General features: G+C 28.3%; 1 protein-coding gene across 8 annotated transcripts in view; it reads right to left on the bottom strand.

Annotated features, from left to right (window-relative positions):
* Positions 1–27,158, bottom strand: part of LOC107445780 (mitochondrial sodium/calcium exchanger protein) — a 93,050-nt gene that overhangs the window by 39,811 nt on the left and 26,081 nt on the right. For 3 of the 8 annotated variants that reach the window (XM_087155818.1, XM_087155817.1, XM_087155819.1), the window contains exons 2-4: positions 8,737–8,786; positions 6,831–6,974; positions 4,059–4,111 (exon numbers count right to left, since the gene is read on the bottom strand). In XM_087155818.1, coding sequence (XP_087011944.1) covers positions 4,059–4,111; positions 6,831–6,974; positions 8,737–8,754 — 215 coding nt within the window. In that variant the 5' untranslated portion in view covers positions 8,755–8,786. Of the gene's footprint in view, positions 1–4,058; positions 4,112–6,830; positions 6,975–8,736; positions 8,787–14,041; positions 14,184–16,621; positions 16,823–20,788; positions 21,080–27,158 lie in introns of those variants that run through there. The other 5 variants (XM_087155814.1, XM_087155816.1, XM_087155815.1 and 2 more) reach the window with 4 other exon arrangements.

Raw genomic sequence — 27,158 nt, 5'->3', positions numbered from 1 at the left:
TAGTTATTTATGTAAGCAGAATAGTTGTAATCATATGACTAAAACGAGAAATATTTTTTGGAGCGATTGGAATCCTAATATCTTGCGAATTTACTTCACGTTTTATAAGGTGCTAAGTTGAATTACGTTACCATGATAGTTCATCTTTTTTGCTGCTTTTAGATAGTTCAACTTACATAATATAACAATTTACATACTTTATTAAGGTTACAGTAAATTTGGATGATATTATTGTTGAACCAATTTTTTGAAATTACAGAACTTGAATTTAAAAAAGCAAAAAACAAAAACAAGAATAGTCAAATCATAAAAAATTGTACTTAACAAAAGATAAAGCATAAAATTTTCATTTTGAAGAGAAAAATTATACTAAATTGGACTGCTTTAGTATTAAAATAATTAAATAAATAAATAAAAAACAATTTGTAATTGGTCATATTTCTGGGTAAATATAACATGACAGTAACTATTTATGAACATGGCATTAAAATAACCATTATGTCATAAAAATAACTATTTATGAACATGGCATTAAAATAACCATTATGTCATAAAAATAACTATTTATGAACATGAAAATAACGATAAGTTTCCCTTTTCGTAATACCTCTAATTTCAATTTTGTTTTGACGATTTTGATCGAATAAAATGATTGAACGCATAAAAAAGTAAAATGATATAGTTATTTATCGCTTTTGAACTATATTTACAATAGTTAATAGAAGATATTCTGTGAAATTAAATATATGGCTGTTGAGGCACTTTATTTATTCAACTGTTCCAAAATACAAAGTATTTCATACATTGACAGCTTTTAAAACAGTTTATCCATTGCCAAATAATAATAATAAAAAATGTTTTTTAATCTATTTCCTCACCAAAATGTTTACAAAACACTTTAAAAATAACAGGAGATAAAATATATTTTTATTTTATAACTTTTCAGTGTTTCTGAATAATTATTCAATATTTTTGATGTATAAAATTGTTTGTTAAATGTGACATATTGTTAACCCGCATTTTTTACACGTTTGTAATGCTTTTTCGCACGTTTGTAATGCTTTTTCGCACGTTTGTAATAATGTCTTGATTGAATTTTTAATTATTACTTAGAATTGAAATACATAGCTAGTAACACCTGGGGACGTAATAATGAATTATTGAAGGAGATCTAACTGACCGACACGGAGAGGATATTGAGTTTGTATATGGTTCACCGGACATGCAAAACAACGAAATGCCCATCAATTTTATACAGAGATAGCTACTTATCAGCAGTACTAGAGCATATAAAACTGTTTCTACTGAATGACACCAAGTGCTTGCCGGCACTCTGTTTCTGGATCTAAAAGCTGAACATAGTGCGGAAACAAAGATAGCCACTAATCAGCAGTACTAGAGCATATAAAACTGTTTCTCCTGAATGACACCAATTGCTTGCGGGCACTCTATTTCTCGATCTAAAAGCTGAACATAGTGCAGAAAGGATCTTTAACTTGAATGAATGCTTTTTGGAGATCATATCATTGACTAATGAACCAGAATCTATTTATCCGGTGGAAAAAGAGAATTTGGCATAAAAGGCAGAAATTATTTAATCGAACTCGAGAGCACCGAGCGAAAGTCGAATCACTGATAATGAATCAGATAGAGTGGATTGGGGCTTCGTCGTTTTCAGTGACAAAATTGAGATACATCATGAAATCGGAAGACTTTGTCTTAACACCGTTTTCCAGGCTGAACTCAGGGATATCAAGATAGCGGTTGATTGGTTTAATGGTAAAAACGATAAAGAACATTATCACCTTTAAAATGACTCTATAAGTTCACTTGCGGCACTGGAAAATTCAAAGCATCAAAATCGCTTCGTTGCAGATATTTAAACTAAGGCCAACACTAGAACTTGTCTTCACTGAACAAGTGAGTACACAGGAATCAAAGGTAATGAAAGAACGAAGCAATGGTGAATGAAGCAACGTCAAAGCCAACCATTTCGATTACCACACCATAATCGAGAAACAACTTTAAAATTTCGCTGACTAAGAGATCAAAGAATACCTGGTAAGAGAGATGCTCCTGGACGGACACTGGGAAGTTAATTATATTATTCCTTAGAAGATTTAGCCCAAAGAAATTTTTTTCAAACTTTTACCTCAATCGAATTATAATAACACGCGGTGCCCTAAACAAGCACCAAAATAGAATCTTCGTCAAAGAGGAAAGTTGCCCGGACTAAAAAATCGTTGAGACCATAGAGCACATTAAAAGCCTGAAAACCTGTTAGCCTGAAAACCTGAACCATTAACATAAGAACTGAATACATTTACATAACCTGAAAAACATTAGCGTTGGGAACAATTGACAAGTGTGTACAAAGCAATCACCAATTACCTTAGAGTAAACATCAGTATATTAAATACTATTCAAGCATATGCTGGTCAATGCCTCTTAACCTTAATTAAGAATAGTATAGGAAATATAGGGCAATGTACCTTAACCTTAAGAAACATTAGTGCAGGGAATACCGGACAAGTGTGTACAAGGCAATGATCCATTACCTCAGAGAAAACATTAGTGTAATGTATACCATTCAAGTATATGCTGGTCAATGCCCTTTAACCTTAATTAATAATAGTATAGGGAATACCGGACAATGTACCTTAACCTTAAAAAACATTAGTGCATGGAATACCAGACAAGTGTGTACAAGGCAATTGCTCATTACCTCAAGGAAAACATTAGTGTAGTGTATACCATTCAAGTATATGCTGGTCAATGCCCTTTAACCTTAATTAATAATAGTATAGGGAATACCGGACAATGTACCTTAACCTTAAAAAACATTAGTGCATGGAATACCGGACAAGTGCGTACAAGGCAATCGCTCATTACCGCAAGGAAAACATTAGTGTAGTGTATACCATTCAAGTATATGCTGGTCAATGCCCTTTAACCTTAATTAATAATAGTATTGAAAATACCGGACAATGTACCTTAACCTTAAAAAACATTAACGCATGGAATACCGGACAAGTGTGTACAAGGCAATCGCTCATTACCACAAGGAAAACATTAGTGTAGTGTATACCATTCAAGTATATGCTGGTCAATGCCCTTTAACCTTAATTAATAATAGTATAGAAAATATCGGACAATGTACCTTAACCTTAAAAAACATTAGCGCATGGAATATCGGACAAGTGTGTACAAGGCAATTGATCATTTCCTTAAGGATGATTAGCCTTCATTCACCCTTAAGGGCATGAGCTATGTATGAAAACGTTACTGAGAAGAGTACGTTGCTGAGAGCGGTAGGAGCTCCTCCTGTCCAGTCATACAACGAACGCTTCATCCGCGGTATAAAGTTTAAACATGTGATAATACTCTTAAAAAATGACAGCTATCGATAAGTTATATTTTCTTTACGATTTACTGTTAAAGATTTAAAAAAAAATCTATTTAGCGTTTTCATGCATGTTCAAAAAAGTAAAGTATAAGACCACAATTTTTGTTTAAGAGAAAATAGATTAAAGTTAGTACTTTAAATATCCATCTTTAAAATAGTTTTTCAAACATATTTAGGTTTTAACATATTTTTCAAAAATAATCTGAAGCCTTAAAATTCAATGAAAATTTTATTATAGTGCTAATTTTATTAATATAGAAATGAATAATATCAGTAATATTTAGTGCTTATAACATAAATATCAATGCAATTCAAAATAAGTTGCTGTTAACGTTACTGTTTTTTATTTTCATTATTATTAATACGTATTATTGTTGAGAAGTGCCCTTAAATCATCTGTTTTAAAAATTACACTCACCAGAATGTATCATTGCAGATACATATACTATAATTTAAAGTCCCTGATGTTGAATATATGTAAAATGTACCTTTATATTGCAATTTACGTAACAATTTCTATTGTCGAAAAATTCTTTATTGAAACGATGAAATTTCTAACAATATTTTCGGAAGAATGAAAGAATTTAAAACGCACGATATCGCAATAAAAATATGAGAAAGCATTTGAATTCTAAATTTTAAAAATACTTACAAATCATCAGCCGTCACGCCCAGTCCAATGAAAAGTAAAAGAAGAAACAGAATCTGAAATTTATAAAAACCCTCAAGAATTATTATGTTTTATTTTCTTAAGCTTTGTATAAAGATCTTTTCAATTTGAAAATTATAGGCTACAATGCTTATACGTAATAAATAGATAATTATTCGAATCAAGTTTCAAAAATTATATTGTCTTTTTCACCTTTTCTATCCGACAAGACATAGAAATATTTAATCAGAAATACCGAAAAAATGCGTTTCTTGATTTCGACAAAATTTTGACGAAGATGCTGGATGTGGTGTATAAACAACACTCAAGAACGAGAAAGAGAAAAAAAATCAATTTTTTTTGATAATGCCGAAACATTATTGAAATTAATGCAATAAATAAGATTCTAGAGAGCCGTTGTGGCTCAGGAGATAGAGCAACCCAATGAGGTAAGCCAGATTAGAATCTCAGAGATGACTGGTTGTATTCCGTCTCTTGCCTACCTCAATGATGATATGTATCCTCAGTGGTAGACGGATCGTGGTTTAGAGTCTCCATGCCATCGGGCTAACCGTGGGAGACTTAAGAGATTTTTTCTCTCCATGTAACGTAAATACAGTTTATTTCCATCAAAAAGTCTTCCACGAAGGTTAGTTTGTTTCAAGCATTTATCCAGGAGTTCCCTTGTCTTCAGGATCGAGTTTAGGAAATACGGAGGATCCTAGGATATAAAATTGAAAATTGATAGTCGTAAATCCAAAATTGGGTCATATGTAAAGCCGGTAGTAAAATAGAGTAAGATTTTATGAAACGAAGTCAGCTAATTTTTTTTATTCCTCTTGTCATGCTTATTTAAATTATAAAAAATTACCTCAATCGCTCGGCTTACGAAAAGAATTAATATAAAAGTTAATATTCCTATGTATATTACGAACGACATCGTTTTTATTAGTTTTAAAATAATACGTTGCAGAGCATGCTATAATATTTACTACATATATATACTACTAATATATACTACAATAATACTGAAAGTAATATTTTGTACAGAATAATAATCTGCATTTACTTCAATGCTTTTTCGTACAAAAAAAAACTTTTTTGTCAGTAATACCTAATCCTTCTTTGTTACTTATACTTAATACATATGATCTATACTTGAAATAAAAGTTTTGACTTAGATATAATGTTGTTAATATCATTTCTTGACTGTTAATTATGGTCATATTAATTTATTTTCGTTCATGTACAGTGCACTCTCGACATCTCAAACTTCGATAACTCCAAAACCTTGTTATGTCAAAACAATACTTTTCTCCCTGGTATTATATATCCACATAATGTTAATTTGAATTCCTATGTCGAAGAGCTTCTTCTCAAAACCTTGTTATGTCGATTTTTTTTCGAAATAGAAATGGAATTTTTTCAGAAAAATCGCAATGTTAGTTTATTGTAAACTAATTCTTTTTTATTTAATGCATAGTTTAGTCTTGCTTTTAAAAATGAAATTATCATTGTTGTATTTAGATTTATTGTCAACTATCATTACATACATATTTAATGGTAGTTATTCTTATGTTTTATGACTTTACTTTTTAGGGTAATATTTTCGAGCATATTTTTCGACTTTTTAGAACATATTTAGCTCTGAACTTGTTATCTCGTTAACTCGCGATCTCGAAATCTTTTTAGCGTTCCTTCAACTTTGAGATATCGAAAGTATACTGTATTTTCATTAATATGCATTCACAAAAAAGGCTTAGGGAGCGTAGAAGTTTCCTTCGGACGGGTATCTTAAATGCTAATATGCCCACCAAATCATGTAAACCCAGATAGCAAAATAAGGTTTATTTTAACTCGGCAAAAGCCTTTTAATGTAAACCTGAAAAGGTTTGTTATGAGGTTTACGTGTAAACCTTGAAACCTTAAAACGAGGTCTGTGACAATCTGCTCTATTCTACCTAATCCAATACCTTGGAGAAAGACCTTCTATATAAAAACTTCAACCATATGACAAGAAACGAGATTTAAAGATCATGATGGGCAATAATTAGATTAATATAATAATTAAATAATTGGATTTTTATAGTAGAACTAATCCCAGATAGCAAAATAAGTTTTATTTTCACTCAGCAAAAACCTTTTAATGTAAACCTAAAAATGCTTTTAATGCGGTTTTCCGTGTAAACCTTCTAACCTTAAAACGAGATCTGTGGCAATTTGCTCTATTCTACGCACATTACCCTAATCCAAAACCTTGGTAAGCAATCTTCTATATAAAAACCTTAAATCGAGGTTGACTTAGGGTTTTCAAGGGTGAAAAAATCCTTTAATATAGCTAGTCTCATGGTGAAAATAATCTTAAATCTAGGTAATTATAAGGTTTCTTTTCGGTAAGTCTTGTATGCTCAGCTAAAATCCACCCTGTCTTGAAATTTTAATGCAATTTGATCCTATCGCTAGTGTGACGTCAGCTAAAACGTCATTATGGACCTAAGTGACCATTTTACCCAAGTGACAATACTTATTAAAAGAAAGCTTTAAAAAATAATTTTTAATCCTTTTAGGATGAAAGGTTTGAAGCTGCAATATTTTCGCTTTATTCAAAAAATATTTTTAGTACAAGCATTTTCCTGACAATAAACAGGTTGCCAACACAAGGTTGCCAACTTAAGGTTACATGCTTTCTGGGAAACTTTTTGAAATTTTTGAACCTTGCAGAGCTCGTATAGATATGGAAAATAAAATAAGAAAAATTAAAAATAAAATACTTACGCAAAGTGCGATGGCAAAATATGTATATTGAGGAGGTATATAACAATAAATAAAAAACATATAATCCAAGAGTCCATCAGTTTTACATGATTTAGTGTTTAAGTAAAATTCACACTTTGAGACTGCATTATGGATCGCGACACACTACAACAAAGAAATTTATTCATAGTTTTATAACAGATATAATACTAATTGATCATTATTGTAAAATGTATAACAGATATAATACTAATTAATCATTATTGTAAAATGTATGACAGATATAATGCTAATTGATCATTATTGTAAAATGTATAACAGATATAATACTAATTGATCATTATTGTAAAATGTATAACAGATATAATACTAATTGATCATTATTGTAAAATGTATAACAGATATAATACTAATTGATCATTATTGTAAAATGTATAACAGATATAATACTAATTGATCATTATTGTAAAATGTATAACAGATATAATTCTAATTGATCATTATTGTAAAACGTGTAAGGTCTTTAATTCAACATTGACGGCAAATACAAAATTGATGGCATGTACAGCATGTCAATAACAGGAGCCGCGCTAAGCATTCGCCGCCTTGCCATTTGCAATAAAATCGTAAATCTGGTGAATAAAATTATGTTTTGGAGAATGATTTTTTCCACTGGAATGAAACACATATACTACATTTTTTCGACGGATTCAGATTCATGACTCTCAAAATATGGAGCGTGTAGTAACAATCTGGAAAAATACGGTCCCGATTGTTTGGTCAGAAGAATAGTCGGAAGTCAGGATCCCTTGAAGTTAATTTGACTTCTTACGTATTTCGCCATGCCTCGAGTACTTTTTACGAAAATCAAAAAAAAAATTTCACATAAATATAAAATTCGTTTATAAGACAATTCCATGCAAAAAATAATTTTTAATTATTATTTACTTTTATTTTATTCAACCTTATTAGAGGTATTTGAACCTTTACACCATTTTAAAGAATTTAATTTTAAACTGAAAAATATGAAGTTTGAATGAAATCGGTTTAATAATTGAAAAATTAAATTTTAAATATTTGACATCCTCAAAATTTGATTTATCCAAAATTATACAATCGATTTCCTTCGTATTTTGTATCTTGTTATTTAAATTATGTGAAAATTTGTATCATTTTTGTGCTATTGTTAAATAAAATACTAAAAATTAATAAATAATTATTAAAAATTATTTTTTACATGGAACTTATCTTAGGATAAACAAATTCAATAAATGCATGCAAAAAATGCTTTCATTTGCTTATAAAGATTTCGAGATATATAGTGAAATATATCAATAGTGGAAACATATATATCAGAATTATATATCGAAACTCGAGTGGATATAGTGAAATATTAAAATGTTAAAATTAGGATTAAAGCGTCCGAACTTTAATACATTAAGGAGCATTAAGGGGGTAAGCTTAAGGGCTTATACTATTGAAACTCTATTTTTCAGATTATGAAAATCCGATCATTAGATCAAAAGTTGTTCGAGGTGTTCACTTTTTTTGCACTTTCGTATATCATATTTAAGCTTAACATCTAAATTTTATTTTCAAAGTTCAATGCACACACACACAGATATATATATATATATATATATATATATATATATATATATATATATATATATATATATATATATATATATATATATATATATATATATATATATATATATATATATATATATATATATATATATATATATATATATATATATATATATATATATATTTAATGTAGTTAGAATAGCCCATGATTTATTCTACTGTATTCTGTTATTGTAGATAAAAAACCACACATATTAAAGAATGTATTAAGTATGATAATTATCAATTTTAATAATAATAACTTTGTAAGCTTGTAATAGGTAAGAAAACTTACATCAGTTGTGCCTGCCATATTTGTATTGATAGCAGCATTTAATCTGTTGCCTAAAAACAAATATACGTAATTAAAGAAATTCATTGTTAGTGTTAATCCAAATTAATAATGTACATCTTGGTGAGCTACATAGTAAAACAAATACATATAATTAAGTTATTAGCATTGTTATTAATAAAAATTAATAATGCACATTTCTGCGATTTACTTTAGTTCAGTAAACAATAAAATATATATTCTGCTTAAATATATTCTGTCTGTTATTATTATCTTTTTGACGGAATCCCAAGTCAGTAAACACACACACACACACAAAATTAGTAGCTGTCTGACAAATATACTGAAAAAAAAAATTTTTTTTTTTGATATAATAAAATAGGTTTAATGTTTGGATATAAACAAAATGACAGGCTTCAAAAATCATAACCGGTTTAAGAACTTTATCTCGGTAAACCTGAGAGTCTTCCGCGGAACCCCAGGGTTCCACGGAACATCATTTGGGAACCATTGTGCTAGTGGATCATTAATAACTTATTTTAAAAATATTGTTTGATTTTACACTATCTGAAGGGTATTTAGAAATTATTTATAAAATACACGCCAATGTTTTTTGAGAAATAGCTAAATATAGCTAATTGAGAAATAGCGAAATATCAAATTTCGAAACCAATGAATTTCTTATATTTAGTGTAAGCGCTAGCAAAATTTTTAGGTTCGTAAGGGGTATTAAGGATTTGTAGAGGGTCGTTAACGAATTATACCCTCTGAGAAAAAAATATATGGTCATAATTACCTGAATACGGTAAAATTTACCGTATTTCTGGCTCTACGGGAACACTTAAAAGCTCGGAAATTTTTACCGAAGCACTTTGGTAAAATTAACAATAAAATATGGCTTTATAATAGGCAGAAAAATGTGGTAATTCCTGTAAAATTTGGAAGTTTTATCATGATACTCTAGAGCAGGGGTGTCCAACTGCCGGTTCGGGGGCCGCATCCGGCTAGCGGAGCCTTTTTTTCGTGGCCCGCGAACTAAAGTATGTTAGTTGTCATTTTTTGCGAACAATTTTCGTTAAAAATCTTTATGGGTTTAAAATACTTTTCTCATTAATAAAAATCTAATTTCTTCGTTTCTGTGAAATTTATCATACCAACGGTGCAAAAAATTTTTTTCTCAGGTTTTGCATCTAAGAAAATATTTATTCAAATACAAGATTAATTGTGTATGTTGCTCTTTTATATTTCGTTTTTTTTTGTATTTTGTGAATATAATTAAGCATGTGCGTATCAGAAATTTTCTCGAAGAAATTCTCCGATTTAACTTTTTGAAACTACTCATTTAGGAAGGAAATATTTACATACACATTTGTAAATTTTAAATGTAAATATCTATTCTCTGGTGGTTGCTGCAAACAAACCTCAATTTTCTCATTGAACGTTTTGTGTGCTACTATGTAAGTTTTAATACCAACCTTTTTAAAGTTTTATATCTTAACAGTTAGATGTCTGTTGCACATTAATTGTTCAATACATTAAAGTTATTGTAGCCCGAATTTTTATTATTTATTTAATATTTTTAAAAATATTATTAATAACAATTAAATATTTTTAAAAATCTCCTTCTTATTTTAATTTGTATTCAGTACTTTTGTTTTGTACAACTTGGTAAAAATCTGACAGTAATATTTAACGTTCCTTAACGTAACATAAAAAGAGTCCTACATAAAATTTTGACAAAGTTGCGGCCCGCCATTTGATTTGTGTTTTTAATTGTGGCCCCCGACCTCAGGTAAGTTGGAAACCCCTGCTCTAGAGCATAGCATAGAAACCATTTCTTTCGTTAATTACTTTTCAGTTTTTATTTTTTTACAAAATGTGTAGTAAGAGCTATAATTTGGAGAACCAGAATTCCCGGTGAAATGTTACTATATAAACGGAAAAATTACCAAATGGAAGGATTAAATACCATTTATTTTGGTTTTATTACCCAAAATTATTGTTTTTTTTAAATTTTTTTTTATTAGAAATGTTATTACCATACTGAACGTTAATTTTATCAGAATTTTTTTCCCCCTGTGCATGAAATTAGTGATGAATGCACATTAAAATTCACAACTTCTTTAGCTTGATATTGAAGTAAAGGGCCTTTTACGTACAAAAAATAATATCTGACACATTACTACTTCTTGTTGTTCTACAGGCCTCCACCTTTTGTTAAACTTTTTGATGACTTTTTAACATAATTGTGTCTGTATCTCCCAGTTGACTCAAATAGTTTCATCCTTATTTCTGGAAATGATTCTGTATTGTTTCAATAAACATTGGGGGAGGGGGGGGCAATTCGCATAACCCCAAATAAAATAGTTCAACGGTGTTAGGTCACTTAATCTTGGTGGTCAAGTAAACATCGCTATTTCTTGCAATAATTCTTCTGGGAAATTTTATCTCAATAAAGCAATTTTTTCATTTAGCAAAATGAGGTAATGCACTATTTTGTTCAAACCATATATGTTCAAGATCAATATTATTCAGTTCAGGACAAAAAAAATCCAGTTGACGACATCTCACAATATCGAACACCATTTACTGTTATAGCATTGCTAGCAAAATTTTCTAAGAAATGTTGTCCTACTACACCACCAGACCATAATGCACACCAAACAGCAAATCTTTTTGGATATTCAGGCCATTTTTATGATTTCATTTTATTTTATTACCGTCCTTGAACAGCGGACCCAATTTTAAGTTTACGACCACTAATGTTCAACTTCGTAGTCTTGTAATTCTGCATCCAATCCAGAAGACAAGGGAACTCCTGTATTGTGAGAAATTTGCCTTCATGGAGGACTTTTTGATGGAACTAATCCGCATTCGCGCTACACGGAGAGGAAGACGACAAGAACCTCCAACGGTTAGCCTGACGGCAAAGGAACTCTAACCCATGATCTGTCTACCACTGAGGATATTTCAGGTCAGCACTGTGGTCGGTGCAAGCCGGATGCGGAATTCCTATCGACCAGCCATCGCTGGATTCGAACCCGGTTCACCTCATTGGAAGGCGAACCCTCTATCCCTTGAGCCACCACGGCTTAATTTTTATAATTTGGCATAAATAACACTTTTGAAATATTTTAAGATCTAGGCGAATTTAAAACGACATTTGTGTTTGGCGAGAGAATTAAAAAAATAAACGCCGAATTTCAGAGACCGTTTATTATTTAAATTTTTAATTCAGCATATAATATTTGTTATTAAATCAGTTAAGTATAACTAAAGTGGCTGTAAGAAAAAGTGGCTTTTTAGCTATGACAATAAAGTATTAACTTCAGCAGTCGTAGCCCTTCTAGAGAATCGGACTACATCTTGTTCAGAGCGGGGTGCGATCCTTGTCCCACTGAGTACATGCGTTATATGTGCTCGTACAACGTGTGGAGTCGGAGAAAATTTCCTTTTCCTCCAGATCTGTCTAATTTGAGGAAGTGGCCTCATGAATGAGTGGTGCTGCCATCTATCCGTGGGATTCTGAGCTGAGACTTATCCTTGTGGTGCTCTCTTATCAAACGAAATCAAGCTTAGCTTGTCAAGTGTCATTAGAAAAAACAACCAATATGATTTTAACTTTGAAAGGAGTTTCTTTGTATGAATTAAAAACTTTTGTGTTTCTGCTGCTTCTCTAAACTTCACCTAAAGGCCTGATGTATTCTTCAATTCAAATAAACATGCATTTAAAAAAAAATTCATTTTTAAAGAACTTTTTTAATTAATTTTTAAATTAATTTATTTGCTTAAAATATGAGTTTCTCCATTGTGTATCATGTTATAAAAATAATATTCTAATATGATTATCGTATAACACAAAATTCTCTGAGTACAAAATGTGCTTAACTTATCCAATCAAAGAATGAAACTAATTTTATTTTTATTTTATAACCGTCGTTGAACAGCCGACCCAATATTTTGGGTTTACGACTACTTATGTTCAACTATGTAGCCTTATATTTTGAACCCAATACAGAAGACAAGGGAACTCCTGGATCAAGTATTGGGAGAAATTTGCCATCGCGGAGGACCTTTTGATGAAACTAACCCGTATTTGCGTTACATGGAGAGGAAGACCACGAAAACCTGCCATGGTTAGCCTGACGGCAAGGGGACTCTAACCCATGATCTGTCTACCACTGAGGATATTTCACGTCAGCACTGTGGTCGGTGCAAGCTGGGTGTGGATTCGTATCGACCAGTCATCGGTGGGATTCGAACCCGGTTCGCCTCATTGGGAGGCAAGCGTTCTGCCTCATGGGCCATTACGGCTTAATGAAACTAATTTAAGCAAATTAAGAGAAAGGTAAATTAAGGAAATAACATTTAAAATGATAAGTCAAAATGGAAAAGTGCTTAAACCAAATTTGAATTATTTAAACTATTTAGAAAGTTAGAAACACAGATCAAGCAATAAAAAAATATTTCTAAAGATGTGTATGTTAGCAAAAATAGTATTTCATCAAGGAACACACTGTCTGTTAACACACAGGAGCCAAAAAGGCTCCTGCGTGTTAACAGACAGTGTGTCCCCCGATGAAGAGCTGTTTTTGCTGACATGCATATCTTTAGAAATTCTTCTTTTTTTGCTTGATCTGTGCTTCTAAATATGTTTAACTTAGTGTTAGCTGTACTAGAATACACAGGTAACGGATTGAAAGTCAATCTGATAACAATCATAAGCGAAATAAATTATTTCCCATTTTTAATAATTTATAAGAAAAATAGTAGTTAATTAATCATTCAATTGGGAACTGCAAAGTGATAAGTTGAATTTTACATGACAAAGTTAAAATTTTTTACATGACAGTTATTTTCAACAAAATTAGTATAACAAAACGTTTTCAATAAAAATACCATTATATTATTAATTGCTAATTAATAAATCATTAATAATTAAATTATTAATTAATAAATTATTAATTAATAAATTATTAATTAATAAATTATTAATTAATAAATTATTAATTAATAAATTATTAATTAATAAATTATTAATTAATAAATTATTAATTAATAAATTATTAATAATCAATAAATTTCTAGTAAATATGTCATTAGGCTTGTTTTAATAACCTAAGTACATGGTTATAGGAGTGTATTAATAACAAAAATATTAAAATACTTTAAATGGGAATAAAATAATATTCATTTATTAATTATTATTATTATTATTTTGTATGAGGACATTGTTTTACTTAAATATTGAGCGGTGATTTAAAAACATTTGGGAAAAGATGATTTAATGTATCAAAAGGAAACTTACTTGAAAAAGACGTATTTGTTCCTACATTTGGTTCATTAGATTTGATAATTGGTATTTTATCTGACAATGTAAAATGAAGACATTTTTGAACTGTGTATTTGCATTTGACAGAATTGAAACAGATCTCGCAACAACAAACTGAACAGAAAAATAAATCCGGATGTTTATTTCCGATTTCAGAAGAAAAGGAAGAGTCGACTAAGGTTATGAAATATTCTTCGTTAAATAGAAAAAGCCAGTAGCACATGTTGTTTATGTTTGACAAGATTATTTCATTTGACTCTCAAATGTGAATATTATGTTGCCACGCTATAATCTAAGATGCTTTTACAAACTAAATCCAACCTCATCTCTATTCGTGCGAATAAAGGATTTATTTTGTGATGTATATGAATAAAGTACTAAACAACGAAAAAAAAAAAGCACTGCAGTGCCGTATAATGAGGTAGCTTTAATTTCATGACGAGGAACATTCATCAGTATCCAAACACGTAACGAAAGAGAGAAACACAGAGATGTAGAAAAAATTAAAAAACGGTTACAATAAAGAAAAAAAAAGGTTGAACAATAAAGAAAAAGTACTAGTTTGAACAAAAGAATAAAAAAAATATGACTATGAGAAACAGGGGTGGGAGAGGGGGTAAGGTAAGCACCGCAGATGTTGTAAGACATTGAAATCAAAAGAAAATAGATTTTCAAACGCTTGGAGAAAATGAGATGCTAGGAAGGTCATCAACTGGTGGATGTTTTCAAAATATGAAATGGTTCTCAGAAATCTAGGTCATTGGCTGAGGGGCAGTATTGAATAAAACTATAGTATATCTGATTACGGATTAATATTTGTATTTTTTTTTTTAATCTTGTTTAGTACTCATATAAAGCACAAAATAAACCTTTTCTTTACTCTGATGGAAAGAGAGATTTAGATTTTGGCAATTGAATCTTGTAAAGTACCTATCTAGAATTTGACATAATTGAAGGGCTTGGGGCAGTATAATGATAAGCCATGTTTAAACATTTTTAAACAGAATTTTTAAGATAGTTTTGGGTGAAAAATATCACGATTTCCATGTAAGAAATAAGACATTTCTATGAATTGTGATACTTTTAATGGTAATTCGGAAGCCTTGCGAAACCGGTTTGGAAACAATACTAAGGATCAATTTGATGTAAAAAGTTCCTCTTGTTGTTGCTTATTACGATATTGCCTTTCAATATCCTTCTTACAATATGATGATTGTTTGAAAATAATTTGATTTGATTTAAATAGTGAAACGCAAATATTATCGTGTAAAATGCTATAAAAATTAAGTAATCTATCTCTTTTTGATGAAAATTGTCGTTTGTAATCCATCAACAATTTGCATCTTAATTCATAAATAGCAAAAAGTTGCAATATTTCGATTTTTTTCCATCATTAAAATTAAAATATTAACAATTCAGCACACATCAACAATCAATATTTTAAACATAACTGTTAAAATTATCAGTTGTCATCAATTATTTTATGAATTATCATCAATCAGTTTACCAAATATTGGTTTTAAAAAATTCAATTGTAGATAATTGATTGATTCATAAAACAATTATAAAATTATTCTATATCTATAAACAAATTCTTCAACCTTCAACAGTTACTTTTTTTTGCGAATCACCGATTTTTAATAAAAATGATTTCAGGAATTTCTATTAGCAAAAACTAGTTCTGTTGACAAAAAATTGTTCTAAATATATCAGATGATTTCTCACATTACTCACTCATAAGCAATTAAATATTCAAACCATTTATAAAAAGTTTCTAAAACTTCACGAAAAAATAAATTTAAAATATTAGCAGTAAGAAAACATTTCAGATGTAGTTTAATAAAAGTAGTTTCTTAAAAACGATGCAGTTTAATAAAAGTAGATGTAGTTTTTTTTGTGAATCACCAATTTTTAACACAACGATTTCACGAATTTCAATTAAAAAAACTATTCCTCTTGACAAAAAATTGTCATAAATACAACAGATAATTTTTCTTATTACTCACTTATAAGAAATTAAACATTCAAACCATTTATAAGGAAGTTTCTAAAACTTCACGTAAAAGTAAATTTAAAATATTAGGAGTAAGAAAACATTTCAGATGTAGTTTAATAAAATTAGATGTGGTTTCTTTCTGTGAATCACCAATTTTTAACAAAAATGATTTCATGAATTTCCATTAAAAAAACTATTCCTGTTAACAAAAAATTGTCATAAATACAACAGATAATTTTCCTCATTATTCACTTATAAGAAATTAAACATTCAAACCATTTAAAAAAAGTATCCAAAACTTCACAAAAAAATAAATTCAAAAAATTAGCAGTAAGAAAACATTTCAGATGCAGTTTAACAAAAGACAGAAAAAACAGCAACTTTTGATAAGAATTATAATTCAGAAATAATCAGGTCCTTCAATGAGATATTTTACAATTGATTGATACAAATACCACTTATCAGCACAAAGGTGACAATCAGTCTATCTTTAGAATAAAAACAAAGATTTTATAATAAAAAATAAAAGTGCATAAAGGAATGAAAAAGATATCACGTACTTACGATTAACTTGCGATAAATGATTAATATATTTCCATAAATATGTTGCTAGTTTACAAAATATGAAATTAAAGCGTAATCGCGAGTACCGAAAAAATATTACTAGTCGTATAATTTTTTTAAGACATTATGAAAAAAAATTTTATTCTGGAAAAATTGTAAAAGTTGTTTCTATTGATAATTTAGGCGCCCCTTAGAAAGTGCAGCTTGGAGTGGACTACCCCACCCTCCCTACGCCACTGCATACCAGTTGGAGTAATAATAGAGTCAACGAAAAAGATAAAAAAGATGAATGAGTTTTGAAATAGAATGCTAAAGAAACGTTTTTTCTTTTATAATTCCTATTTGTATTTATCAAAGAAAAACGCGTTTCAACTTTTTAAGGACATCGGAAAACAAATAAATGTTGAAAGAAGATCGTTTGTATTACTATTGAAGGTGTTGAAAAGTAAAAATTAAAAAGAAATTGCGAAGTTAGTGAACAAAAGATGAGATAACTTCATGATTATCTCACTGTGACGTTACTTCTTATAGTATGATTTCAGTCATAGATGCAATTCATCTTAAAATGCGCTTTAGTCTAATTCTTTAAGATGAAATTAACAGAAAAGAATGAGAAAAAGAGTATGAGAAAAAATCAACTTATGAGACTCATTCATCAAACTGTGAAAAGTATCAGAATAAATCAGAAACCAAAATAAACCAAAATCAAGATCGAAAAAAAAATCCGTTTTTGGTTTTAATCATTTTAAAATCAAAACCTAAAGTAAGCTAAAATTTGAATATTCATACTTGTTTTAATATCTGCTATGTTAATAGATCTTTCAAAGCGTTTTGAACTACTTTTTTGAGAGTTAATTGACAAAGTTTTTATGTTGTATTAAGTTTGAATAAAAATAAAAACCGATTTTTAATTTAAGTTTCAATTTTAGGTTTAAAAAAAAAGCAAACTCGATTTTAATTTCTGTTTTGGAGATCAAAATCGAAATAAACTAAAATTGAAATATTCATACTAGTTCCAGATTTTTCTCTTAATTCTTTAAAAAATTAGCCAGAGGAGAAAAGGTTCCTAGAGGTTCCACAATACCCTGACTACCGGGAAAAGAGTAAGGCGGCTGGCAGTGCGAACTGGCCGCCTTTACTTTTCAAACAAGATGGCAAGCTGGGGGGCGGGGCTTCAAACCATTATTGGGGATCAAAATCAGGTATATACATTTAAATCATCATCAATAATATACAGTTTTTCGTTCAAAAATACAGTGATTAAAACCTCCATATTAGGAGTCGTAAAACAATTCAAAAGAACATATATCAAAAATGACTTTACAAAACAATTTTAAAAGTAACGAATCGCTATTGTGGTCGACCAGAGTAATAGTAAAGTTCAAATCATTAAAATCAGTTTATTTCGGACTCAAACTGTGAAGTGTTTTTAACCCATTATGCCCGAATCACATTTTATGTTATTAGATATTTTGAAACCATTTGTAAAATTACTAAAAAAAAATCCTGCTAGAAAACTTATTTCTCTTATTCGAAAACTAGATATGGAACTATTATTAATACTTCATAATATTCTAAAATTGAATTTTTTTCATACTTGTTTCTTAAAATTTTCCTCATTTCAAAAATCATTCTTGTAATGTTTAGCATATTTGAGAAATACTTCAAAAGAAATATCTAATATTAATTATATTAAATGCTTTTTAGTCGTTCAAATATTTCAACTTTTTAAAAAGTGGCCTCTGTTAAAAATGCTACAACTGTCCAATAGCAAAATTTTCCAATTTCGCTCTTTAACCTTTTTGACGCTGAATTTTTATGAAACATATTCTTCATACTTTTTTATTATTTAGTATTAATTTAGATCAAATTGAGTAATTCAGGTACATTAAATAATTTATGGTAATGAAATACAGCATGAAACACTGGTGTCTTTTTTTGCTTCGAAAGGTAAATTCTTCTAAACAATAATTTTTCAAATTTGTACTTGTTTGCAGTGATTTAGATATAAGAGAAATAGTTATTCATTATTGAAATTTCTTTAATTTAAAAAATTAAGTATTTATAAATGTTTAAACATAAGAGAAAATAATTAAACTACTTTCTTTGAATTTTTTATTTTAGTGTGAATATGACTCCGATAATGAAAAAAAATTAGCAGCTATCAAACTGTTTTTTATAAATAAAAATACCAAAATATATTTTTGCCTGTAATTAGAGAGTTAGAAAAAATATATATATATATATAAAGAACAGCGGTGTCCCATCTGTGTCAAAGGGTTAACAATTAAAGTTTCAAATTTTTGTAAAATTTTTATTAACGTTGATTTATTTTAACATTTATTTCTTCTGATTTATAAGTGTAAATCGTAATCATTTTACACGGTTGAGTACTACATGCATCAATCCTCAAAATACTGCTTTTTTTTCCATTTAAATTTAAGTTGTACACAAACTTATTAATTTAGAGTTGAAACTATTTTTATTATTTAGTTGCAAAATACGAAATTTAAAAAAAATCAGTCAAATTGTTTTATTATTTAAAATTTATTAGTTTAAAATGGTGAAAACATTTATATGACATTTACATAAACATTAACATTTATATTACAGCTCAAATTTCTTTTCTCCAATTATTAAAGAAAAAAAATTAAATTATAAATATATGTTAAAAATTAGTGTTTTACACGTATTTACCTTTAGCTAAACGAATTTTAACAATTGCGTGCAAATATTTTTAAATTCGCTTAAAATTTTTCCAAGATATAGCGAAATACTCAAAAAGTTAAATTAACATTAATCGGTCACTCTCTTGACCAAACTGTTAGAACCTTGGGACCATATTTTTCAGATTCGCTATCCAAATTCTTTTCCTATTTTGACCCAGATTGTTTTCCCATTTTGAAAGTTTAAAAATCAAATCTATTAAAAAAGGATATATTAATTCAGTGAAAGTGCTTTTTCATGTCTGATTTCGCAAAATAAGATATCGTTTTAGAAAGTTTGAGTCCAGTTTTATAGCCTTAGAGAATGGCACTTAATTTGTAAAAATCCGATTATTAGAACAAAAGTTATTCAGGGTAGTGCTTTTGTTTTCAGCTCAGAACTCATTTTATTCATTTCTAAAGAAAACCCACTATATATCAAAATTATTATTTTTGACTAAATATTCAATAAAAAAATCAATATGAGGAAATATTTGTTTTTTATATATCCTAAATCAAAACTTTTCAGCAGTTTTATAGTTACTACTTTTAACAATCTTTTCGTTGAACTAAAAATTTATTTAGGGAATTTGATATTTATTTATTTTTGTTAACTTTAAACAAACGTTCATTGCTTTATAAGGAATAAATTAAATTTAAATATTTTATCGCATTTATGAGTTCACTTTCTTCGTATCTACGCATCTCTAAGTAAACATTTTCAGACACTAAAAGGTGAAAGACTGAAACTAAAACATTAAATTTAAAAATTACAGCAAAACTTTTATTGTTTTGAGAAATAAATTTCAATGTTTCCGCATAAAATTGCATTTCACAAGTATTTTTGCGATAACAATTTATTTACTGCATTAGAGATATTATGAGAAATTGTCTGAAATTCATGTTTTACCGTATAATATATTAAACATGATTTTTATATTTGTATTTTTTAACGCACATTTGACGAAATTGCTGCGATTCTTCAAAAAATTATTTTTTCTAATTAATATTTCATATTACGGTAACCAAAGTGAAATTGATACTTTTTCATGTGCGGTTGTTATTTACTTTTTATATTTTCTAACCAAGAAACTAACTGATCACCTCGATCACAGCGCTTCTTTTGTTTGTTATTACTTTGAGCACTCTTTAAACTCAAACACTTGTCGAGAAAGTCTGATTTTCAATTATTTTTTGCTTAGAAACTATAGATAAATGTTCATTATTTTATAACGAATAATAAGTATTATACTTTCTAACCAAAAAACCAGTTCTTCTAACCAGTTTTTTAAAAAAAAATCACCTTGATCACCGCACTACTTTTGTTTGTTATTACATTGAGAACTCTCTAAACTCAAACACTTATCGAGAAAGTCTGATTTTCAATCAGATTTGTTTAGAAACTATAGATAAACGTTCATTGTTTTATAACGAATAATAATTATTATACTTTCTTACCTTAATAAGTAGAATATTTGAGTCCCATTTTTATGTCGAACAGCCTACATCTGATCACACAATAACATGAATCAATTATCTACAAGTGCTTCCATAGCGATAAGATTTTCATCCTATTCACTAGAAATCAATAAAAGATTAACTTTGATTTTTAAAATATTTTTATTGCATTAAAGCGTTTATATGATTACAACAGGCGCCAGAAGTATAGTTTAAAATCCTGTTTGCTTGTAAATGAAAACGGTTTGATTTATCTGTTTTTTCCTGTTAATATTTAAATCTTCAAGCATCGAATCAATCATAATTGATAAGAGTATCCGAATTTTTATTATCATTTATTGATAATTTATTGATTTAATGACTCGATATAATAAAGAGGGGCACTTCTCTAAAAGTATGAACAATAACGTTAACAGCAGCTAATTCTATTGATATTTTTGTTGTACACTGAAAAAAATTGTGGAAAAAATTGTGAAAAGAATTGTGATCAAATTACGGTATAAAGTACCAGAGCTTTGGGCGCATATCATCCATAAAATCCATTTTACTGTAAAACCTATTTTACCTCAAAGTATTAAACAGTAATTTTTACAGTAATATTTATTTAATTAGAGTGATTCAGTGATTATGGCGTAATTATTACTTTGAGAATTACGGTATAAATCTGATATACCGAGAGTGATAAAAAAAATTGATATACCGTAATTTTTACAGCAATATTTATTTAATCAGAGTGATTCATTAATTTTACTGTAAATATTATTGTGAAAGTTACGTTATATCAGATTTTTTGTTCCATAACCTGTGAATGGATTTTACTGTAAAAAGTTTCGGTACCCTGAGTGCCGGTACATATTACAGCATTTTGATCCGGAATTTTTTACAGTGTATTCACTAAATATTCACTACTTATGCAAGATACTTTTCTAAAATAATATTTTTATTCTAAAATAAAACTAATACTGTAATAACTTTTTATTGAAAATTAGAATATTACAATATCTAAAGCAAGAAATTTATAGGAAAAGCTTTTGGCGCAGCATAATTTACATAATTCGGACAATCCTACACGGGGAAAAAAAAACCTGTTAAAATCACTGTACTGTATGGGAATGGCATTAAAAAAAGAATGAAAAAAATATAATTTTGGTTAAAAAAATCAAAATATACTGCATTATAACCATTCGTTTGGTAATTTTTCCGTTCATATGGTAACGGATGATCGGAAATTCCGGTTTTCAAAATAATAGTTTTTATTACAACACATTTAGTTCAAAAATTGCACAACTGAAAAGTAAATTTAACCGAATAAATGGTTTTTATGCCGTACACTACAGTATCAAGATAAAATTGCCAAATTTTTCAAGCTTCACTAAATTTTATCACACATTATGAAACCATATTTTATTGTTAAATTTACCAAAATAATTAAAGAGCTTTGGTAAAAATTACCGAGATTTGATGTTTCCATATAGCCAGAAATATGGAAAATTTCAAAATATTCTGGTAGCTTTGACCAAACTTATGTTCATTAAAAGGCATTCAGTAGCAGAAATATTTCATAAAAACACAAAAAATACTTAAATATTTGAAAAATTATTTTAAGGATGGATAAATAAGTAAAAAGTACTTAAAACTATTTTTTGTTAAAATAATGACACTGTTCTGGACTTTATTGAATCTGAGTTCGTTATTGAAACATAAAATTGCTTTTTTTAAAAATCTTTTATACCATAAAAAGTAACATATATATTGCTACCATTTGCTAAAGATAGTATTAAGTAACCATTTTATGTAAACTTTATACTCGTTTTTTTATTTGTAAACTCGTAGACAAAACTAGAAAATAAATGTTGTTTTTTTTTGTTAATGTTTTATTAGCTTAGTTATCATGATGAATGCCCTAAATTGGCCTTTTTAAGCGAATGGAAAGTATTTTCTAAGATATTTGTAAATAACTTCTGCAATAATTTATATTAATTCTTGTCATTAGACATAATTACAAATTTACTCAAAAGATTTTACTGTAAATTACATTTACACTTAATTGTTGTCAGAGCTTAAAATTTAGATCAGTGTCATGCATCCACTTTTTGGGAACTGCACTGTAACAAGTTTAAATTAGGCTGTTTGCTATAACGAATCATTGTTTTCATATTTTATATGAAAACAATGATTCAAAATTTGTAGGGTAGCTTGGATCTTTGTTATATGCAGTTTTAATATTATTATATTTTCAACATATAAAGTCGATATTACATAGTTAAAACACTTCATTAGCTTCAAAAATATGCGGTTGGAAGTAAAAGTCAAAATGTTTCAAATGCTCTAAAATAGGCGTCCATTCTCAAGACTCGCTAGACGTAAAAGAGAAGAAAGAAAAGTAATTTGAAATGCATATAAAATGTAAAAAGTCAATAAAAAATGGAAAATAAAGGCGAGAAGCAAAATAAGCTGAAAATAAGCTAACATAAAGTTGAAAAAATAGAAGAAAAAAACTGAGACCGAGAGGGGCAAATTATGATTAATTGAATTTCTATGCTATGAACAGGTGGTGAAGAACTAAGTCGTTAACAAATGAATTAGAATACATATGAATGAAACAAGATTCCAGGGCATCAAGATGAGCTGATGTGACTGGGGTGAAAACAATTTTCAGCCTTGTTGAAATTGAATTTAAGCCAAAGATTGCAACAATGTGGAGTAATTGATGATTTACCGTATTCCTGATAAAGGACATATTTATCGTCTAAATTTTTTATCTGATGTAGCCAAAGTTACACTGGCATGGCATGATGGAAACTTTACGTTTTATATTTCAAATCACTTTTGCTTCTTCTCATTCACACCGAGTCTTGAGAATGGCTTTCTACACTGTTAAAATTTTCATTCTAAAATTATGGTAAAATAACTGGCAGCTGTCTGTCCATCCGATTAACAGTAAAGTTTACAGTAAAGAGCATTTTTATCCTTTGTGGTTTAGAAACCATTTACAAAAAGTATGGTTATAAAACCATGAATACAAAACTATACGGTTTTCTAACCATTTACATCTAGCATTTTTCAAAAACGTAAGGTAATAGCTTTTCGTGAGATAATGGGCATTGAAGAGTGCTGGACACAGGAAATTTTTCATGTGTTGAAGGGAATGGAGGAAATATTGTGGTGGACTCGAACTCCAGTTCTGCCTGTCAGGAGATTGACAGAAAAGCCTGCTCGGCTATGATATGTACGCAGTTGCAAAGAAGTAAGTAGTTTCATTAGGTGGTTCTAGTAGGTGCGATAAAATTCTGGTTGCTTAACCGGATTAGGTGAAACCAGTTAATTAACAGTTTTCTCAAACTTAACAGTTTGATTTTCCCTTTATTTATGGTTATTTGACTATTTTGATTAAATGTGGTAAAATAACCATTCAATAAATTGTTATTTAACCATTTTTTCCGAGAAATTTCTAACGGTGTATTTTTGAGTGTCTCAAACATGTAGACTTTTATTTCCATTTGCATGCTTTTGAAGCCAATAAAGATTTTTAATCAGGTAATATTTAACCGCTTCAGTTTCTTCAGATTAATTATTTAGTAAAATCTATATTCTCAGCAACATTTTACATCATTAAATGTCGTGAAATCCACTAAGAATTATTAAATGAAATCTTGATTGACATTTGTTTGAAAAAGTCACATAAGAACTCTTTTTGAAAAGTGGAAATTTGAAAAAGTCGGAAACTTCGTAACATTTTCAAACTCAATGTAATTTTTCAAAACGCTATCAAATTCAGATATTTTGCGAGATTTAGAACAAAATTTGAAACCGTATATACTAAAATAATTACTGAATACAAATTTTTCACCTAATGAATAATAAAATAAGCTTTCTGCTGTACAAAACTACTTTTGAGTCTGATTTGAAGATAAGAAGAAAAAAGAGATATTGATAAGAATGTATTTGGTCAGGTATATAACAAAATGACTAACTCAATTTCAATTCAAAGTCAAAATTCATTATAGTAAAATGAATTAGCATTTTAACAAAAATTATAGCAAAAAAAAGTTTTTCTAGCGAAAAGTGTCGATTTTAGACATTTATGATGTTAATTTAAGCCAACGTAACACACAAAAAAAAATTAATTAAAAATTTATTTTAATGGTGTCTAGATGCTTACATATAAAAATAAAGAGTATAAAGCATAAGTGAGAGGTTTACTTCATAATATTTCTAACAAAGGGGAAAAATAAATAAATTATATTACAGTTGGAAATATTTTTAGAAAAATAAATTTAGTGATTTGACCCAGTTCAGAACTGAGCAATAATTTTGACAAAAAAGGAAAAAAAAATTATTGAAGTAGAACTTAACTTATTTATCCTTCTTAAATATAATTTTTCAAGTATTGAAGCATTTTCTTATGTTTTCATTAAATATTTTTGCAGCAAAATGTTATTTTCTAACACTTAAACTATAGGATTTTCCAAAAAATGCAACATAAACATATGCCGATAATTTTACCCATAAATTTATTGCTTAAGATAATCTGATGTTGATGAAAAAAATTATTACAGTGTTACTTTTATTTAAGCAGAAAGGAAACTTAATAAGTAATACGTGCATGTAACATAAATATCAATGGAATTATGTTATTGTGCCCTATTCTAAGACTAATATTAAAAAAGTATAAAAATGTTCTTATAAATAATTTTTACGTTTAAAATAATTATTTTGAGCAACATTTCACTTAAATTTTTTGAACTGTGCAGTGGGACCTTTTTAGCGAAAAGAAGTTTTGTGTTTTTGATTTCTAATAAAGTTAATTTTGTAAAAAATTTTATTTCATAAGAAATATAAGAATAGGTCTATAAATTTATTCACTTTTCGATATCTAACATAAATTATGATCTATGTAAATAAAATTCGCCAAGTCAAAAAATTTTTAGCGCTCACTTATGAGAAAAACAACATTAATAAATTATTAAAAAATTTTTTTACCCAATTTTCATTTTTGTAAAGATACTTCAAAGTTTTGGACTTCATTATTCTCTCATATTATAATAATTATGCCTTTAAGTTCTTTAAAAATAAGCCTAATGGCCTGGAATGATATTTCGTTTTGAAAAACTTATTATTTCCAGGAAATAAGAAAATGGGAAAAGCCGAGAAAAATTAAAATGAAATTGAAGAAACGAAAATGACTAGTAAAATTGCTTAGTTTGAAGAGTTTAAATTTCAACTAATTAAATTAAATATACTACTACAAAGTTAAAAGCTTTTTCGTCTGCCTATTTATATTATTTATTTTAGTTTTTTGCAGAATTTTAAAATTTATAAACCATTTTATTTCGCAGTCGGTTCATTTACATTTAGCATTATTTAACTATTGAAATTAGTATGTTATTTGGGTACCCAATGTGTAATTTGTAGTAGTTTGTATTTTTAGTATATAATTTGTTAATTTTATTTAGATATCTTAAAACTTCTTTATGTAATTAGAATATTAGAGTTTAATACGAAAAATATCGATAAACAATTATCAAAATTTATTTTTCTTTCCAATTAAGGCTCTTTAGTTTTCACTTTTTTAAAAAATGATGGCTAGGAAATTAATTATTTAAACCAGATAGAAATTGCGAATTTTTTAATGTTTAAAATTTCTTTTTGAAAAAGAGTTTTTTAAACAAGCCTATTCTTTTCCAAGCTGGTTTTTCCGTGTTTTTTTCTGCGGTTTTTCTTATCGTGGAAGAAACTTGCTAATAACCGATGTATTTATATGGGAAGCATTTTTAAGCTAATTTTGAAAAAAAAACCTCACTTAGAATTTTTAAGCTTCTTCATAAAAAAAATTAATATAGCCTATCACTTTACAGTTTAAATTAAATGCTTAATTAAATATTATTTTTCTTTGAGTGAAATAAGTATTGTCGTGCATGATCGTAATCAGGTCGACGTGCAATCCATTACCTCTGCTTTTTTATGCATTATATGTTTTAAAAACATAACAGATACTTACATGGCTTGATCAAAATAATGGAACATTTCAATGTTAACTCTATGAAAAAAAATTTTTTAGCAGTTAAATGTTGCGGAAGATTTCACATAGCAAAACTGTCGACACAATTTTCAGATCATACTTGAAGCTTTTAGAAATGATGTCTATTTTCCCTCGTAAAATTTGTGTCAACTAAAACGAGGGTAGGAAGCTCCTTTTCTTTTTTAATACCACTATAATTCTAAAAGCATTCTTACATAAATATCGCAATATTAAAGAATCATTTCAAAATTACTGGTATTATAGTTAGAAAAAGTTATTAACCTCCAAGGTTCATTCAAAAACAAATTACGACCTTCATAATTTTTTTATAAAGATAATAAATTCTGC

The sequence above is a fragment of the Parasteatoda tepidariorum genome, chromosome 12 (assembly GCF_982258835.1).
Source record: "Parasteatoda tepidariorum strain Cologne lab strain chromosome 12, Ptep-v5.0, whole genome shotgun sequence".
Lineage (NCBI taxonomy): Eukaryota > Metazoa > Arthropoda > Arachnida > Araneae > Theridiidae > Parasteatoda > Parasteatoda tepidariorum.
The sequence above is the reverse complement of the archived record's forward strand: the minus strand, read 5'-3'. Positions and strand labels throughout refer to the sequence as shown.